Below are 19,254 nucleotides of genomic sequence, written 5' to 3' on the forward strand. Positions count from 1 at the left end.
GCATGTCTACCAGTGATGGACATTGTCAGCCTCTCCTGCAGTCTACCCGACAGATTACCCTATCCTAAAAAATAGTCGTTTCTATCAAATAGAATTCTTCTTGGGCAATTTAACCCTTATTTCTTCTCTTCACAAACAACAAAGACTTATTTATTCCCTCTCTTTCTTCAGGTCCCTTTATGTACTCGGGAACTGTTATGTATTTTCCCCTTCAACTTCTCTTCCACAGCAGTTTGCAGCCTCGTGTCTTTATTCCTTTGCCTGTCGGCGAGATTTTCTAGACTTTGATCGTTGCTGTTGCTCTCTACGGCGCTCGTCTTTTTGGAAGCATTGTGCATAGTGCCAGACATCACACTTCGGGCGAGGCATTGCCAGTGCCAAGAAGACAAGGAGATGTCAGTTCACATCTCTTGCTCAGTAATGCTATTTGTATACACCATTCTAAGATGTTTAAGTCCATTTTCAAGGTTGGTTTAAATGCCTCCTGAAAACTGTAACCTGCTAGGTCATTTAGCCTCCAAATACATTGTTCTTTTGTCACCTTTGTCTTTAATCCATTACTAGTCTTCTGAACACCATAGCCATCATTCAACAAAGTCAAATAGCAACAGATATAGGTGAGCTTAACAGCTGAATTACTCGGGAATCCATGTAACTTACAGAGGGTGTTCTTTTTCCTTCAAGTATTTGGACAAAGAGCGGTAGCCAGTTTTATCCTTCCTTGATGTCACTGGTTGTGGGGTCACCTAAAGACTCCCCACTTGGATGGCAAAAGAAAATCCCTACACCCATGTCTAAGGAGCTACTTAAAAGTGGCTTGATTTTTTTTTTTTTTAAAGTGGTTCCTTGATGCTGTGAATGAGTACAAATCTCAAGAGAATGCCGCAAAATCATGAGAGCAGGTTAAAAAAAATAATCACTAAAAATAAAATATTTTAAGAATTAAAAATAATTGGGAATAAGAGCTTATTCCTATTCACTTTCTTTGTAAGCCTAGAGCTAGACAGCTCAGTAGCCATGCCCTGGTAGTCCTAGGAGATAATCTTGTAGGGCTGGAGATTGCTTTTCTATAGAAATGGGATGTAGGGCTGGAAACGTCTCTGAATCATCTTTAGCCCTTGTGGGCAGCTCTACCAAATCGTTCTTTTCAGGAGCTAATCTAGGAATTAGTTGCTTGCCACCTACTTTCTTACTGCATAGCTTGAACCAGCCGTGCTGTGCTAAATGGTCAATTTTCTTCCTTGCCAGATGGCATCCAAACACTATATATGAAGTTAAAAAAAAGTCATACAGTGTGGGGAGAGGTGCCCGCCTGCCCAGAGCGATGCTCTGGAAGACAGGGGACTTCTGGCTCTGGGAAGAACTGAGCATGAGCTCTGGGAAGATGGTTGGCTCCTGGGAGGCTGGCTGGGGCAGCCGGGAAGCAGACCTGAAGCTCTGAAGGACAGAGGGAGACTTTGCTAAAGCTTCTTAGGTTGCCCAGAGAGGTTGTAGACAGCCCATCCCTGGAAACATTCAAGGTCAGCCTGGATGGGGCTTTGAGCCACCTGATCTAGTTGAAGATGTCCCTGGTTATTGCAGGGGGGTTGGACTAGATGACCTCTAACGGTCCCTTCCAACCCAAACCATTCTATGATTCTGTGATTCTGCAGAGCCTGAGGGATCTGTGAAATCCAAAAGATGTGAAATCTACCTGGAGCGGAGACTCCAGGTACAAGGGATTAGCTCTGTAAGACAAGAGGACAGTCAGGCACTGGAAGAGGGGCCCAGCCTCCATTCTTGGAGGTCTTCAAGACCGGACTGGAGAAATCCCTAAGCAACATGATGTGAACTCCATGTTGAATCTCTATTAAGCAGGAGTTTGGAAGCAGAGGCATCCCAAGGTCTTTCCAACCTGAGTCTGTGAGCAGCCTGATTTTGTGATCAGTTCTGACCGTGCTGAAGAGCCAGGACCTTTGCACAGACATGCGTAATACGTGATGTGGAAACAGTAATGCTAAATCAGCCAGCATGTTGAATGAGATGTGCTGCTACATCCATGCATCCAGGCAGGATACTTCGCTATTCCGCCAATGCTCTCTGCTGGCACGAGTATGGCAGAGCAGCTCCTGGACGTGTCTTCTTTACGGCCCTTGGAGTGTTTTCTGCTTACCATGCCTCTTCGCTTTAATTTACCGTACCTCTTTGCTTTAATAGATGCTCTCAGGTGCTTCCTGTGCATCCCTTCTCCTGCTGTTTGCAGCGATTGTATTGCTGCTGCCAGGGAGCTGAAGAGCTCAGCAGCACCAGGGGCCCTTCCCGGTGGAGCTGAGGGACAGATAACTGCTCCCCTTTCCACGTCATGGCCCCAGGCAGGCAGAAAAGGAAGGAAGAAATGCCACAGAAGAGAAGCCCTGACTGAATTGCCACTTGCTCTCTGGCCAACTCTATGTTGGCGTAAGCTGGTGCCTACCAAAAGGCTACGCAAGCCAGTGATGTCCTCCATGGAAGGAAAATGGTCCTCCCTAGATGACAACATCCTGGAGGGAGCGGACCTGCAGGACAAGAAGGGCTCGGTGCTAGTCCCAGCCTTTTCCCCAGCTGGTGTGGTGCTATGGGGCTCTGGTGTGGGGCTGTCCCTGGGTGCACCCAGGGTGCTCACTTCAATGTCACAGAGGCACACCCACAGCCCCCAAAGCTGCTGCTTATTCTGCAGGGGCTTGGCAGAAGCTGAAGCCACCAGTGCTTTCCCTGGGGACATAAGGCTGTGAGTTGTGCGGACACCAGAGCTAACGGACGGCCCTTTCAGTCTCCCCAAGAGAGCTGAGGGACAGGGCTGGCTCTGCAGCTCCTCCAGCAACCTCAGGCCAGTCTATGGTCAAGTGCATCCTCACAGGCAGATATTGGGGCTCATCCCACTTAGGTCTGGACATCTAACTCTAAGATCCCAAATGTTTCAGGCAGCCCTGTTACAATGGGATGAATCACCTTCAAGAAGTGGCTTCCACCACTTCTTGCCTTCCACCACTTCCACCACTTGCCCTCAGAAGCACCAAAGAGGATATGTTGGTTTTATAAGCAAGTGCTAAGGGAGATACAATGCACCATCTGCATTGCTACAACAGCTTATTTCCTGAGTGTGCATCCGCCTTTAGCTTCCATCACCTTCAAGAAGTGGCCTCCCACTGGAGTCGGCTAGGAAAACAGCTGGCTCCCCTGGCTGGAACTGGCAGGTTAAAGGAATCCCCAAACTGATCTGGTCTTGGGTGTTACCTTTCTGGAGGGAACTGTCCCTATTTTGCCCTCCATGCTTTGCACGCTTCAGTTACCATCACGGAACTGGATAAAATGTGGAGAGCAGGATGCTTTGGTGAAAGCAGAGCTTGATCCTCATACAAATGAGCACAGCTGTGAGCAGAGAGCATCAAGTAAGCCCATCACAAGCCCACCTGCACAAGCCAGAGGAGCACAGGGATGCACAGCGGCAGGTGGGAACCTAAATCAAGGACTTGCAAGGAACGACCATCCTGTCCGGGTCCCTCCCAGAGCTGTCCCAGCAGAGCCATCAGCTCCAGTGTCCAGTTGTGAAACCCATCACCATGAGCCATTGGGAGCAGCTCTCCAGATCAGGCGGGTCAGACCTTCACTTGAGGGTCACATAATATACGAAGGCCACCTGCTCTCACTAAGTATTCTTCATCAGTATTGTTGTTTCAGTGGTTATACGCACTGGGTTATACCTTAGATCATTCATTCCTTTGCCGTATGTGCAGACCTTTCTCCTCTTAGGAATCTTAACATAAATTTAGACACTCAAACTTCGTAAGTGTAGCTCTACGCTGTCTACCTTCTTGCCAAATGCAAGAAGTAAGAAACTACAAGTGATAATTCACCTCAACGATCCGAGAGCTTTTCCAGCTGGATAGAATTGCCTTGTGGAAGTCTCTGACTCCAATCTTAGCGAGCATATTTTCTGATAATGATATCGAGAGCTTTTCAATAAAGACGTCGGTGGGAGTGAAAGACGAGGATTGTATCACGCACCGAGATGGAGGAGCATGTTGGCACCCTATTACACATTGGAAAATCCTTTCTACAGCCAATGAAAATGAGAGCCTAAGGTATGTCTTAGTATTCTGAAAGGGGAAGGTATAAAACTGTAGGTATCTTTGAGGCTGTTTGAAGAAGGTTGAACGATGAAAATTCTTTATAGAGAAGTAATGTGTCATTCTGTAAAAATGCTGAGATTATTCTCACTTGATTGATCCCAGAAGTTTCTGATTAGATATGTTCAATAAAATCTATATTATTTAACTACAATTGGCTCTGGATTTTTAAAGGAATGATACGTATTTTAGATGTCTGCTTGAGCAGTTTCACATCAGCTATGCAAAAGAGACCAAAATCCTGAACTGGTAAGGAAGTAATGAAGGGAAAATTTTCCTTAAGATTTACCCACTTTGGCAATCTTTGGTCAAAATGTTAAAAGTGAAAGTGTCAATCTTCAGGAGTTATGTCGCATGCATGATGGTCTGCAGGGAGACAGCTGGGATTGATATCCTCTCCCTTTCAACATCTACAGTGCAAGTGTCAACGTCTGAACAGGTCATCTACCCTCTGAGGGTACCTATAGTCAAGGTACCCTCACAGGGTGAGTTTTATCCCAAGCAAAATAGTTCCTAATAGGTCAGAAGAGCCAATTTTGTATGTTGCCCGGGAGGCCAGGTGGTCAGCTCACTTAGAGCTGTGTATAGCGCGGTCATCCAAAGCAAGATGGATCTTACTTCTAACGACCAAGGAGTCAATGCCAGAAGGAAGGACTACACCGAGCCTGTGGATAGATAAAAAGATACCAGTTCCTAGACTAAAAAGCACAGCCACTGTCCCCCAGGATGTTAAATTCCAAGTTACGCTTTCACTTTGTGATGGGACCTTGTATTAACTGTAGCCTTAACATGTTTGAAATGAACTAGGTGTTTGAAATACAGGAAAAATCGTCAGCGTGAACAAGGTTACATGATTGCAACTGTGGATGGGATATTTATGAAATACTTCATGTGCCCAGAAAAATCCTTGTGCAGATAGGGGACTTGAAACTGGAAGGGAATTGTAGGTCAAAGGAGAGATTGTGACAAACTGCTTTCTGTTGAGGACTTAAGAAAAAAAACCTTCTAAGAACTGCTGATGTTTCTTCCAGAGATGGCACTGTCACTGCAAGAAAAAAAATCAGCAGTTCTTACATTTTTGTCTTTTCCATTTAAATTCAATGACGGTGTCAACTTTTTACATTGGTATTTATGAAGTGGAAATTGCATCAGGAATTTTTTCACCCTCTTCCCTCCACGTCTCTCTGCAGTGATGTAAAAATGGCTGATGAGAACTGCACCAAGGTGACCCAGTTCACCTTCTCGGGACACACAGAGCACCCACAACTGAAGCCCGTCCTCTTTGCGCTCTTCCTGGGCACCTACGTGCTGATGTTAGCGGGAAACCTCGGCCTGATCGCCCTGATCAGGGTCAGCCCCCAGCTTCACACCCCCATGTACTTTTTTTTTCAGTAACCTGTCCTTAAGACATTTGCTACTCCTCCACCATCAGCCCCAAAATGCTGCTGGACCTTCCAACAAAAAACAAAGCCATTTCTTTTGCTGGCTGCCTCATGCAGTTTTATTTCTATGCTGTTTTTGCCACAGCCGAGATTTACCTGCTGGCTGCCATGGCCTATGACCGGGTATGTGGCCATCTCCAAGCCCCTACTCTATGAGGTTATCATGTCTCCTGGCGTCTGCATGAGCCTGGTCGCAGTGTCCTACCTTGCAGAGTTGCTGAATGCTGTCGTGCACACAAGCGCCCTGCTCCGGTTGTCCTTCTGCGGCCCCCTGGTCATCAGCAACTTCTACTGTGATGGGCCATCGCTGTTCATTGTCACCTCCACTGACACGCACCTCAATGAGGGTTTAATATTTGTGGGTTTCAACATGATGACCACCAACCTGCTCATCCTGACCTCCTACGCCTGCATCGTGGTGGCCGTGGGCAGGATGGGCTCTGCTGCAGGCAGGTGCAAAGCCTGCTCCACCTGCGCCTCCCACCTGGCAGCTGTCATCGTTTTCTATGTGTCTGCTACTTTTAATTACACGTGACCCAGTTCATCAAACTCACTGGAGAGCGAGAAAATTGCATCCATCTTTTACACCATTATAGTCCCCATGCTGAACCCCACGATTTACGGCCTGAGAAACAAGGAGGTGAAGCATGCCCTAACCAGTTTTATCAGGAGGAAAACGTACTTCTGAAAGACAATCTCATATTAGATTATTTTCCTTTTTTTCTCTCTCTAAGCAGAATGTTTCATGCAGGTCTCTGTTGCCTTCAAAACCATTTGGCACCTCATATGTTAGGGTTGAAAAATTAATTAGACTGCTCTCAAACTGCGCCCACTAACATAGCTACATCAGCCTTGTCTCAAGTACAAAATTCTTGCCTAGTTACTCTACCTCCCATGCAATAATCATGATGCCACTGTGCAAAACAAGGTAAAAGGTAAGTCTATGAGCCAGAGACGGTGACAATCTGGATCTTCACACAGAATCATAGCGGAAGTTTGACGGGACCTCTGGAGATCACCTAGCCCAACCACCTGCTCAGAGCCAGGTCAACCAGAGAGGCTGCCGAGGAATGTGTCCTGTGACTGGAGTGTTGGCATGGAGGGATACAGGCCCTTTAGGAAGGACAGGCAGGGGAAATGAGGAGGGGGTGTCGCCCTCTATGTCAATGACCCGCTGGAGTGCATGGAGCTCTGCCTGGGGATGGATGAGGAGCCGACCAAGAGCTTATGGGTCAGGATTAAAGGGAGGGCAGGGACAGGTGACATTACGGTGGGGGTCTGCTACAGGCCACCTGACCAGGAAGACCGAGCGGATGAGGCCCTCTATAGACAGATAGGAGCAGCCTCATGTTCACAAGCCCTGGTCCTCATGGGGGACTTCAGCCACCCCGATATCTGTTGGAGGGACAACACGGCAGGGCATAAGCAATCCGGGAGGTTCCTGGAATGTGTCAATGATAACTTCCTTCTCCAAGTGGTAGAGGAGCCAACGAGGAGAAGCGCTATGCTGGACCTTGTTCTCACCAACAAGGAGGGGCTGGTGGGGAATGTGAAGCTCAAGGGCAGCCTGGGCTGCAGTGACCACAAAATGGTGGAGTTCAAGATCCTTAGGGCCCCGAGGAGGGCGCACAACAAGCTCACGACCCTGGACTTCAGGAGAGCAGACTTTGGCCTCTTCAGGGATCTGCTTGGTAGAGTGCCACAGGACAAAGCCCTGGAGGGAAGAGGGGCCCAAGAAAGCTGGGTAATATTCAAGGATCACCTCCTTCAAGCTCAGGAGTGATGCATCCCAACAAAGAGGAAGTCAGGCAAAAACGCCAGGAGGCCTGCGTGGATGAACAAGGAGCTCCTGGACAAACTCAAACACAAAAAGGAAGCCCACAGAAGGTGGAAGCAAGGACAGGTAGCCTGGGAGGAATACAGAGAAATTGTCCGAACAGCCAGGGATCAGGTTAGGAAAGCTAAAGCCCTGATAGAATTAAATCTGGCCAGGGACGTAAAGGGCAATGAGAAAAGCTTCTATAGGTACGTCGGTGATAAAAGGAAGACTAGGGAAAATGTGGGCCCTCTCTGGAAGGAAACCTGGTTACCTGGGATATGGAGAAAGCTGAGGTACTCAGTGACTTTTTTGCCTCAGTCTTCACCAGCAAGTGCTCGAGCCTCACCACCCAAGTCACAGAAAGCAAAGGCGGGGACTGGGAGAATGAAGAACTGCCCACTGTAGGAGAAGATCAGGTTCAAGATCATCTAAGGAACATGAAGGTGCACAAGTCCATAGGACCTGATGAGATGCATCCATGGGTCCTGAGGGAACTGGTGGATGAAGTTGCTAAGCCACTATCCATCATATTTGAGAAGTCGTGGCAGTCCGGTGAAGTTCCCACTGACTGGAAAAGGGGAAACATAACCCCCATTTTTAAAAAGGGAAAAAAGGAAGACGCAGGGAACTACAGGCCAGTCAGTCTCACCTCTGTGCCCGGCAAGATCATGGAGCAGATCCTCCTGGAAACTATGCTAAGGCACATGGAAAATAAGGAGGTGATTGGTGACAGCCAACATGGCTTCACTAAGGGCAAATCATGCCTGACAAATTTGGTGGCCTTCTATGACAGGGTTACAGTGTTGGTGGATAAGGGAAGAGCAACTGACGTCATCTACCTGGACTTGTGCAAAGCATTTGACACTGTCCCTCACAACATCCTTGTCTCTAAAATGGAGAGACATGGATTTGACGGATGGAACCACTCGGTGGATAAGGTATTGGCTGGATGGTCGCACTCAAAGAGTTGCGGTCAACGGCTCGATGTCCAAGTGGAGTCCAGTGATGAGTGGTGTTCCTCAGGGGTTGGTATTGGGACCGGCGCTGTTTAACATCTTTGTCGGCGACATGGACATTGGGATCGAGTGCACCCTCAGCAAGTTTGCTGGCAACACCAGGCTGTGTGGTGTGGTCAACACGCTGGAGGGAAGGGATGCCATCCAGGGGGACCCTGACAGGCTTAAGAGGTGGGCCCATGTGAACCTCATGAATTTCAACAAGGCCAAGTGCAAGGTCCTGCACATGGGTCGGGGCAATCCCAAGCACAAATACAGGCTGGGCAGAGAATGGATTGAGAGCAGCCCTGAGGAGAAGGTCTTGGGGGTGTTGGTTGATGAGAAGTTCAATGTGACCCGGCTATATGCGCTCACAGCCCAGAAAGCCAACCGTATCCTGGGCTTCATCAAAAGCAGCGTGACCAGCAGGTCAAGGGAGGTGATTCTCCCCCTCTACTCCAGTCTCGTGAGACCCCACCTGGAGTACTGTGTTCAGCTCTGGGGCCCCCAGCGTAAGAAGGACATGGACCTGTTGGAGCGAGTCCAGAGGAGGGCCATGAAGATGATCAGAGGGCTGGAGCACCTCTCCTGTGAAGACAGGCTGAGAGAGTTGGGGTTGTTCAGCCTGGAGAAGAGAAGGCTCCGGGGAGACCTTATAGCAGCCTTCCAGTACCTGAAGGGGCCTACAAGAAAGCTGGAGAAGGACTTTTTACAAGGGCCAGTCATGATAGGACAAGGGGTGATGGCTTTAAACTGGAAGAGAGGAGATTTAGATTAGATACAAGGAAGAAATTCTTCACTATGAGGGTGGGGAGGCACTGGAACAGGTTGCCCAGAGAAGCTGTGGATGCCTCATCCCTGGAAGTGTTCAAGGCCAGGTTGGATGGGACTTTGAGCAACCTGGTCTAGTGGAAGGTGTGCCTGGGGGGGGTTGAAACTAGATGATCTGTAGGGTCCCTTCCAACCCAAACCACTCTATGATTCTATGATATATCTGAATATTTCTAGGCTGAATCATAAAATGTTGCACTAACTTACTTGTTGATCACCACTAGCCTCCAGGATAGCAGCTGTATAACTTCATACCCTTGAACTGAATATACTTTTCTGTATATATAAAGAACACATTAAATGACCTATTCAAATTCATTTTCTGAGTCTTTCCTTAAAGTAAGTTTTCTTCTCTAGATTCTATTAAGAGCCAGAGGCACTTTCTCCATTTGCTTAGTTCAGCGCAGAATATGAAACAGCAATGAAGTACAAAACCTGGGGCTCTGAACTGAAGTTAATGCTTTTTATTCCCCCCTGTGCATTGCTTTATATATAGATATGCTGAATTTCATCAGCCATCCTGTTGCTCAGCCTCTCCTCATGCATGACTCCCATGAGAGCACCTCAGGGTGCAGACCCCTGCATTGTGCTTGGTGTTTCTCGACTCTCCCCGTGCTCACACGGGCTAGCTCCAGGTCGCATCGAGGAGCTCACACCACGCACCACCCCACTCGTGATTCAGGCAAGCGCTCGCTTCCAAGAGGTTCTCTAAGAGAAATAAGGTCCTAATGTCCCCTTCCCCAGTCTGAAATGAGAAGTTATGAACTCCCCCAAGCCTGCCAAGACGTTGGCATGCGTGAACAGTGAATTCACTAGGACTGATAGCATTTTTCACAACATTTAGCCTTTTTAACATATTAATGTTATTCAATACCCTATCAAAGTGAATTGGTTTTAAGCAGCAGCATGTCTCAGGGAGATGCAAGCCTGCGACGCAGCAGCAGACAGGACTATGTTTTGACTTGTGCAGGGGAAGGAGCTGGAGGGTAAATGTCGGGATGAGCCTTGGATGGCTGCAGATCAAGCCATGCTTTTACTGATAGAGCTGGCTACGGAGGAGACCACCTCACAGACTTCAGCCCCTCAGGCAGCAGAAAGCAACTGAGAACCACCAGCACAGTTAGCATCTGTGAACTGGGGGTAGTTCATGTGGGTCAGGACCATGATGGCAACAATAGGTCGTAGTGGCCCTGATGAGCCTCATCTGGTGTCTTCTTGCCCTGCCACATGCACACTCACCCCCTCCCATGGACTAGGAACCCCATTTTAGGGGGCCTTCAGGCCTTCCCTACGCCGCATTGTAGATGTGCCTGGCTGCATCTGTCTCCTGGATGGACCTTGGACCTGTGCTGTAGATAGTTTTATTCCTGGATGGGCAAATGTATGTACGTTGTATTTTACCTCCAGCCACATCTCCTTTTGCTGCTGATTGGACCCCTTGATGAACCCTGAATCTGGTTCATCATCTGCCATGGCTGTGGCTGTTGATGGACCCTTTGTGACGTCCCAAGCACTTGTTGCAAGGTGCTGAGTGACTTCTGCCAACCAGAAGTTGTTGGCCAGGGGCAGCTGCTCTCTCAGCTGCTGGTGGTGTGATGCACAGATCTGTTGTCCTTCAAACTCCAATGGTAACTTCTGTACCAACCGAGTGGAGGACTGGAAAGGTGTATGCCAACCCATAAACTCTCCAACCGCCGACTTCAGGGTGTGGAGTAGTTGTGACAAACTAAATTGCTTTAGACATGCTCATTGCCTTTAACAAAGAGGAAAGTTTCCTTCTCCTTGGTATCTATGAAGTTGTCCCCCAGGGGCTTGTTAGGAAGAACAGGTACTTTACTATGAGCTTTCTAAGAAGGTTTCAAGATCATTAGAGGCTTCTTCCCGATGCCCAGAAGGGCTTGTTAAGCTGATGACTCCTGGGTGACTGGCCCCCAGGGGAATTCCTTGTTTTGGAAGGGGAGAAGTGTAATTTGTGATGGAAATAGATTTAACGACTTAGCTGGTGATGGAGTTCAGGCCTGCTGAGGGGCTTCCAGTGGGTCATGCTATGACTATTGCCTCCACCTACTGCTAGACAAGGCCTCTTATTTAGTCTTGTTAAGGGTTAAGAAATCGCCTGTTCTCCCTACATGTACAGCTCATATGCATTTGTTTGCCTTCGCTAATCAGATACTTTATCTTTGCCTTATCTTCCCTATCTTTAAGTCATGGGAAGAACATTTTAAAAAAGTAAAGAGTCCTTTAGGTGTGGTTCGAGCCTGGGTTGGTCTAGGAAAAAGCTGGTGTCTGGCTCTGGCTACACTTCCCCTTTTCTGGCTTACTCTGCACTAAATATCTTTGCATTTATCTTTGTCTTGCTAAAGGCTTCATCTATCCAAGGGCTCACTTAGCTATCCCAAGAGGTTTTGCAGGAGATGCAGACTTCCCCAGTACATAGCCCACCAAGTCCAAACTCAATTCTGGGCTTGCTCGGCTGACATAATTCAAGGCTAACTAATGCTCCTGGTAGGTGGCTGGAGGGTCTTGGTTTGGGATGGTGCTGAGCAGCAGGAATATCCGCCAGCCTAGCACGTCTCTGCTGGGGCTGTGAAGAATGAGTCGTTCACCAAAGTGGCACTACGTCCTACCCCAGCAAGGACCCGTGCCAGATGTCAGACCCAAACCTTTCCCCTGGCCACCCTCAAAGGTGGCATATAGCAGTAGGGACAGACATCTGGCATGTGACCTTCCCCCAGGGGACAGCGATCTGCCCAAAAACCCAAGCAAGGAGTTTGTCCTCATATGTTTTATATCTTACATGGCATAAGAGTGAGGGAGTAGCTGAAGGTACAACACTAAATAAGCTTTCTCCTTTCCCTGCCCTTGCTAGGAAGGCAAGAGCCACAGCTGGGGCCATGTGCCCTGCTCTGAGCTGCAGGAGAGCCCAGACCTGTCTCTCTGGGGTGGGTTTCTAGGCTCAGACCCATGAATGCCACCTCCAGATGTTGGTGCTTGATAGCAGCATAACGAGCCAGGGCTGAAACTATCCCTTAGTTTGGTCCTTCCCTGTGCAGGACGGGTGTAAGCACACTTCTGTGGCTGGGATACTGGCTAATGAGCGACATTTGTTCACTAATTGCATTTTCCACACTTCAACCTCCAGGCAGGGTCACCGACCTCCCTCAAAACACCTTTCTAGTCGCTGCTGTGATCTTCCTTAGGCAGGGACAAGAAGTACCAATCTTGCTCAGAAAAACTTCCTTTACTTTCTGCTGGGACTCTGCTTTCTGCTAGCTTGCAGAGGAAACCACAGCAGTACAAATCCCGCCTATTGAGGTTGGTTGTTTCGTGTTGGCAAACGTTAAAAAAAGAATGTACACCACAAAATTATAATTACAAATTTGTGTATCTGGGACAACTGTTATTTTTAGGTGTGTTGTTAACACACCTAAATCAGTTTAACAACTGATCTTGGCCGACGAGGACCCAGAGCTGGACTAAAATACAGTAGGAATTAAGAGGGGCAGAAATCAGTTACAGAGGAAGCAAAGCGGGTTATGGAAACAGGGTTGAGAAAATACTCACAGCGCAAAGGGATCAATATTAGTTGCAAACAACTACGCCCTTTATGGGAGAAGATGGCAGTTTTGTTTGCTAACCAACATAACAGATGTTGGGAAATCTTCAGGTCTGAAGAGAAATCACAGTAGCAGGTCATGTTTGCAACATAACTTAAATGTTTGTATGCTCTGAAGTTAATTATGAAACCCTTCAGAAGCAAAATACATTTTAAGCTTTATATAAAGCACTTAATTTTTCCCATAGTTCTTTAAATATTTTTTCTTTTTTCTTCTTTTTTTCTTTCTTGTCATGATGCTATTGGCATTTTCCAATTCTGTTTTAAATGAATTGCCAGAGTGAGGCAGGCTGAAGTCACAATGTCTTTATTTAGCTTCCAGGTTTTAGGCCAAATCCCAAATGTTATTTAGAAAGTTATTTCTACACAAGTCCTTTTGTTTAGGTGCTGTTGAATTTAGCACATCTATGATTTCATCTCAGTCTTTGTAAAAATAAGTCTAGGGCAATTGCAGGTAGAGAAATAATCACATTTGAGTTTTGTTTCAACTCAGAACTAAATGCAATACTACCAACCCCTGGAAAGCCTTTAAATAAACAGGGATTTGGGTCTATTCATTGCCCTTCTCAGGGCACGCTTCATGTCCTTGTTCCTGAGGCTGTAGATGAGGGGGTTCAGCATTGGGGCTACAATGGTGTAAAACACTGCAACCACTTTGTCCCTGTCCTGTGGAGGCCTTGACTTAGGATTCATGTACATGCAGATGGCTGTCCCATAGAATATGGTTACCACCGTCAGGTGGGATCCACAGGTGGAGAAGGCCTTGGATTGCACATGTGCAGACTGAATCTTCAAGATGGCGAAAAGGATATGGGCGTAGGAGGTGATGATCAGAAGAAAGGGGATGAAGACTATGAGGATGCTGAAGATGAAGATGACCAACTCCATGAGGGCAGTGTCGGCACAGGCCAAGGCCAGCACTGCTGGCACTTCGCAGAAGTAATGGTTCAAGATGTCAGGCCCGCAGAAGGGCAGCCGCAAGGTGAGGCTGTTGATGACCATGGAGCTCAGCAGGCTGCTGGTCCAGGAAGCCATGACCATGTGAATGCAAACCTTCCTGTTCATGACAGTGGTGTACAGCAAAGGGTGACATATTGCCATGTATCGATCATAGGCCATGACCCCAAGCAGAACACACTCTGTCATGCCAAAAGCCAGAGAGAAATACATCTGAGCAGCACATCCAGAGAAGGAGATGGTCCTTTTCTTGGTGAAGAGGTTCACCAGCATCTGGGGGATGTTGCTGGAGACGTAGCAGATATCTAAGAAGGACAGGTTGGCAAGGAAAAAGTACATGGGTGCCTGCAACTGGCAATCAGCTCTGATCACTGTAATGATCATGATGTTCCCAAAAACTGTGAACAGATAAAAAACCAGGAACACTGTGAAAAGAACAGTCTGTGTCCTTGGCTGGGAGGAAAGGCCTTGAAAGATGAATTCTGTCACTACACTTTGGTTTTCCCTAGCCATTATTCTTCCAGTGGTTTAACTGTCAAGATAAGAAATAGTAACAAGGTCAACTCAAATCTGTTGCAAGGTAAGTGTAACAAGAGCTTGTATTTCTCTCTGAAGGGGAGAGAATCTGCCATGGAAAATAATGTACCAGACACAACATACCATCCATTTTGTATTATCTATTGTGGTGACCAGAGAAATGAGAAAATGTTGAGAAAGTTTTCTCATGGTACATTTAGCTGAACCCCTGTTCACGTTGGTTGCAGTCTAATTACACAGATTTAACAGAAGAATGCCTAATTTATACACACTTTAATGCCCAACAGAGTTACTACCGTCTTTAGAAAATCAAAATTCAATGTTAGATCAAAAGACTATGTGTTAAAATCCCACTTCTCGATATCCTTTCTTAACACGGGAAGAAACACGCAACAGACTTCTGGAGTGAAACAATCCTTCAGACACTCTCATTATGACACAGATCTACTCTTTTGGACAAATATCCATAGACCTGTATCCTTTTCCTGCAATAAAGCCAAAATTCAGCACACAGACCACATCTAACAAATTAAATATGTCCAACCACTTTAACGTATATCTAGGATCTTACGGCATTCTCATCACTATAGCTCCTACTGTTCATGTTCTGTCTTTATGCAGTATTGTCTAAGATGTTTTAAGGCTTTACCATGACAAGAAAGTTTCCGAGTAGTATATGGTCACAGTTGCTGGATCCTGAGTCTTCATGCAGTAAAAGGAGAGCAGCAGAATGCCTACATTAATAGTGCTGTGGAAGACACTAATAAATGTCACTTGATATGCTGTAGGGTATCCGAGACATCTGAAGGCGGCTGACACATTTGATGCAGGGATGTTGGAGGGCTTGTGCTCCTCTGGAATGAAAATTGGACAAATGACAGGTCACACCGGGATGTCTCAAGTGGTACCAGACTGCTACGGCTGCGCAAATTATGTGGATGCCTAGTTGATACAGTCAATGGACTCTAAAGGGCGATTCAGATGACCAGCTAGTAGGTGATAACTTTAGCTATCTCAACTTCTCAGCTGTTCCTGAGACCCTGAGTAGCCTTCTGGACTTAACTTTGACACCTGGTTTATTCCTCACTCATGACAGAAATTTAGATGTATAACTTACATATAAACGTTTATAAGTAGATGCCTAAATCTGATGCCTTAACCTGAAACTGAATCCTATCCTGTGTTTTAAAGACCAAGCAGACTCTCACAACCTGAATTAGCAATCATGCCGTCAAGGGAAAGTGTTGCAAAATGAAGCATCGTTCCAAACTAGAAACTGTTCTGGAAGGGAGGTTAAGAAATAATCCTAAAAAGCTCAATTCAAGGAGGCAGTTTGCCTTAGCCCAAGGTTATTGTCTCAGGTAGGTGAGATGGCTGAGCCATCACCCCAGTCAATACAACTGGAGGACTCTGTCTCCACTGCAGCCCAGGGAGCCCAGACTGCTCAGCACTTATCTCCTAGTCAGCAAAGGCAGGTGCATCCCTCCTGACTTGAAAGGAAGGATGAAGTCCTGCCTGACCAACCTAGTGGCCTTCTATGATGGAGTGACTACATCAGTGGACATGGGAAGGGCTACAGATGCCGTCTGTCTGGACCTCTGTAAGGCCTTTGACACGGTCCCCCACAACATCCTTCTCTCTAAACTGGAGAGGTATGGATTTGATGGGTGGCCTGTCCGGTGGGTGAGGAATTGATTAGATGGTCGCATCCAGAGGGTAGTGGTCAACAGCTCAATGTCCAGATGGAGATTGGTGACGAGTGGCGTCCCGCAGGGGTCCGTATTGGGACCGGTACTGTTTAATATCTTCATCAACGACATAGACAGTGGGATCAAGTGCACCCTCAGCAAGTTTGCAGATGACACCAAGCTGAGTGGTGCGGTTGACACGCCAGAGGGACGGGATGCCATCCAGAGGGACCTGGACAAGCTGGAAAAGCGGGCCCGTGTGAACCGTGTTTAACAAGGCCAAGTGCAAGGTCCTGCACCTGGGTTGGGGCAACCCCCGGTATCACTACAGGCTGGGGGATGAAGGGATGGAGAGCAGCCCTGCTGAGAAGGACTTGGGGGGACTGGGGGATGAAAAGCTGGCCATGAGCCAGCAATGTGCGCTCCCAGCCCAGGAGGCCAATCGTATCCTGGGCTGCATCCAAAGCAGCGTGGCCAGCAGGTCGAGGGAGGGGATTCTGCCCCTCTGCTCTGCTCTGCTCTGGTGAGACCCCACCTGGAGTCCTGCGTCCAGCTCTGGAGCCCTCAGCATAAGAAAGACACAGACCTGTTGGAGCGGGTCCAGAGGAGGGTCACGAAAATGATCAGGGGGATGGAACACCTCTCCTGTGAAGAAAGGCTGAGGGAGTTGGGGTTGTTCAGCCTAGAGGAGAGAAGGCTTCGGGGAGACCTTATTGCAGCCTGTCAGTACTTAAAGGGGGCTTATAAAAAAGATGGCGGCAAACTTTTCAGCAGGGCCTGTTGTGACAGGACAAGGGGGAATGGCTTTGAACTAAAGGGGGGGAGATTCAGACTAGATCTAAGGAAGAAATTGTTTACGCTGAGGGTGGTGAAGCACTGGCCCAGGTTGCCCCGAGAGGTGGTGGATGCCCCATCCCTGGAAACATTCAAGGTCAGGTTGGACGGGGCTCTGAGCAACCTGATCTAGTTGAAGATGTCCCTGCCCACGGCAGGGGGGTTGGACTAGATGACCTTCAGCGGTCCCTTCCAACACAAACTATTCTATGATTCTATTCTATGATTCTAAGGTGCCAAAGCATCCGTGCCTTTTGCCATTTTAGGTACACTGTGGTAGCCAAGACATCTGTATGGGACAAGCAGAAATGATAGAAGAGCTGCAGAAGACTTGTATCAACTGTATCAACTAGCTTTTCACTGGCACCTGTGCAAATGTGGCAATCAGCTCATATGTAAACACCTAAATTTTGGTGAGGTGAGTCTGATCCCTGATGTTTAATGAGATTAATCCAATTCTTATTCAAGACATGAACTCTCTAGACTAGGTGGACTCTATCAGTTATGATGTCAACCATAAGAACCTGAATGATGTGAAACTCAGCATCTTTCTTAAGATGGATGTGGAACTCGAGAGACATCTTTCTCTCATTTAAGCACATATACGCACAATCATTTTAAAGCCTGTGCCAACATCAACAGCTACGTTCAACCTCTGATTCTGTTCAGGCATTTATAATTTCCATAACTACACTGCGTAGGCAAAGAACTAAATTTTGCCTTCAGTAAACCCGTTGTGGTAATGTTTTTGATGAATATCATACCACATTAAAAAACATATTTCAGGATCTGAAAACCGTAAGCCTCTGGGAGCGAGAAGAGAAATTTACTCCAGCTATAGTATAAATAACTAGAGTGGAATTTTCTATAGGATTTAGTTTTCTAAATACTTTGGAGTATCTGAGACCAAGTGGCTCATGAGAAGTTCCATGGACTTGAGATCTGTGCTTCTAGATCACTTACCTACTTCTGAAAATCATCTCCTTATATTATTGACATTAGTAGATAGCACAAGCTCTGAACTTTACATCTTTTGATTTCAAAGCAATTTGAAGGATGAGAGTCATTTATGCTTTATAGGTGAGAAAAAGTAGACAAAAACAAGGTAAGTAAGTACTTTGCTCAAGGTTAAAAGAGGTTTCTTACAGAAACCATTGTCTTATCATGGCGTATCTATCACCAACGACAAACATGCCTTGGACCTATATAAATTCTCATATAGACTAAAATACCTTGAAATCATCCTGACGTATCTCTGTTCAAGATTTGTAAAATTAAAGAATGTTTTTTTCTGTACCTGAAAATGTCCAATCTGCAAGAAGGTTGAAACTCATCCAATAACAGGAATACTGATAGCAGAATACACAAAAGAAAATTGCAGACACCCCTTGCCCAATCTCCAGAGATGTTAGATATTTGTAGGTAAGAAATAAATGCAAAGTGGCTTAGTCCTTCACAAAGATTTAGCTCATTCAAAGTGATAGCAAAGTAGTGGAAGAATTGAAATCACATTTCAAAATTTCCCTTTTGAGACACCATAACCAATTTTAAATGCCAAAGGGAAGTGGCCCCGGGGGTAGCACTGCAATTACTTCTTGTAAGCACAAGCCCAAGTATAATTTTAAGTATTTAAGTCATAAACAATTGTAGTTTAGGTAAAAGTTTTTAAAATTGCCTGTTCAAGACTTGGTGAACCGTACGTTACACTTCAAATCTTAAGAGACCAAATATTTTAATGGATTTGTGGGATTTTTAGAGGTTTGTCTAAACACAGAATTTTATCCAGTTATTCCTATTTTGAGCCAAAAGACTTCTGTGAGGGTGAAACACATTAATACTCCAATTTTGGTCTGAAGACATCAGGAGATGCAGAATCTGATACATGTCATAAGGTGAAATCCTCCTCAGATGGCCAAAAGTTAGTTATCTAGGTCAAAGCTACTAACTTTCTGTATAGTTAACAGCGGAAAATAGCCATTTTCAGCGCACAAGGGAAACAACGCTTCCTCCATATTCAGCTCAGAGGAATCAGCATTTCTAGAGAGCGATTGATCTCTCTGTTTGGAAGGAGGAGGAGAAATACCTATATTTGGTGAAATGACTTCCCAACGGCTGGTGGAGTGGGAAGGCAGTGGTGGAATGGATAGTCTAGATAATTTCCCCTAGCACCAGGTATTAATCTCTTTCCCACCTGCCTGGACGCCAGACGGACACCTTAAGAAGTCAGAAGAGCTTCTGAGGGAACTGCACAGGATTCAGCAAATATGTTTGGGGTTTTAACTTCAGCTGTTTGAACGGCAAAACTTTGGGCTCAGTGACCTGCTTTGTTTCATGACACTTTTTTGATGAGGTGTCGGTGCTGGATGAGGTGTGCCAAAGGTTCATTCAAA

General features: G+C 46.5%; 2 protein-coding genes across 2 annotated transcripts; one reads left to right on the plus strand and one right to left on the minus strand.

Moving 5' to 3' along the window:
* The first annotated feature begins 5,345 nt into the window (after window positions 1–5,345).
* LOC143162921 (olfactory receptor 5J3-like) lies at window positions 5,346–6,275 on the plus strand. The gene is given in 3 exon segments (XM_076343493.1): window positions 5,346–5,529; window positions 5,532–5,710; window positions 5,712–6,275. Coding segments are annotated over 3 exon segments (927 nt in total).
* Window positions 6,276–13,376: 7,101 nt separating this feature from the next.
* On the minus strand, window positions 13,377–14,318 carry LOC143162922 (olfactory receptor 2D2-like). Its single transcript, XM_076343494.1, has one exon. The coding sequence runs from the start codon at window positions 14,316–14,318 to the stop codon at window positions 13,377–13,379; it is 942 nt and encodes a 313-aa protein (XP_076199609.1).
* Window positions 14,319–19,254: the final 4,936 nt, after the last annotated feature.

This window comes from Aptenodytes patagonicus, chromosome 7 (assembly GCF_965638725.1).
Source record: "Aptenodytes patagonicus chromosome 7, bAptPat1.pri.cur, whole genome shotgun sequence".
Lineage (NCBI taxonomy): Eukaryota > Metazoa > Chordata > Aves > Sphenisciformes > Spheniscidae > Aptenodytes > Aptenodytes patagonicus.

Bases quoted from the DNA above. Each gene is read 5' to 3' on its own strand.
- LOC143162922 (XM_076343494.1), bottom strand. From the start codon at position 14,318: ATGGCTAGGGAAAACCAAAGTGTAGTGACAGAATTCATCTTTCAAGGC.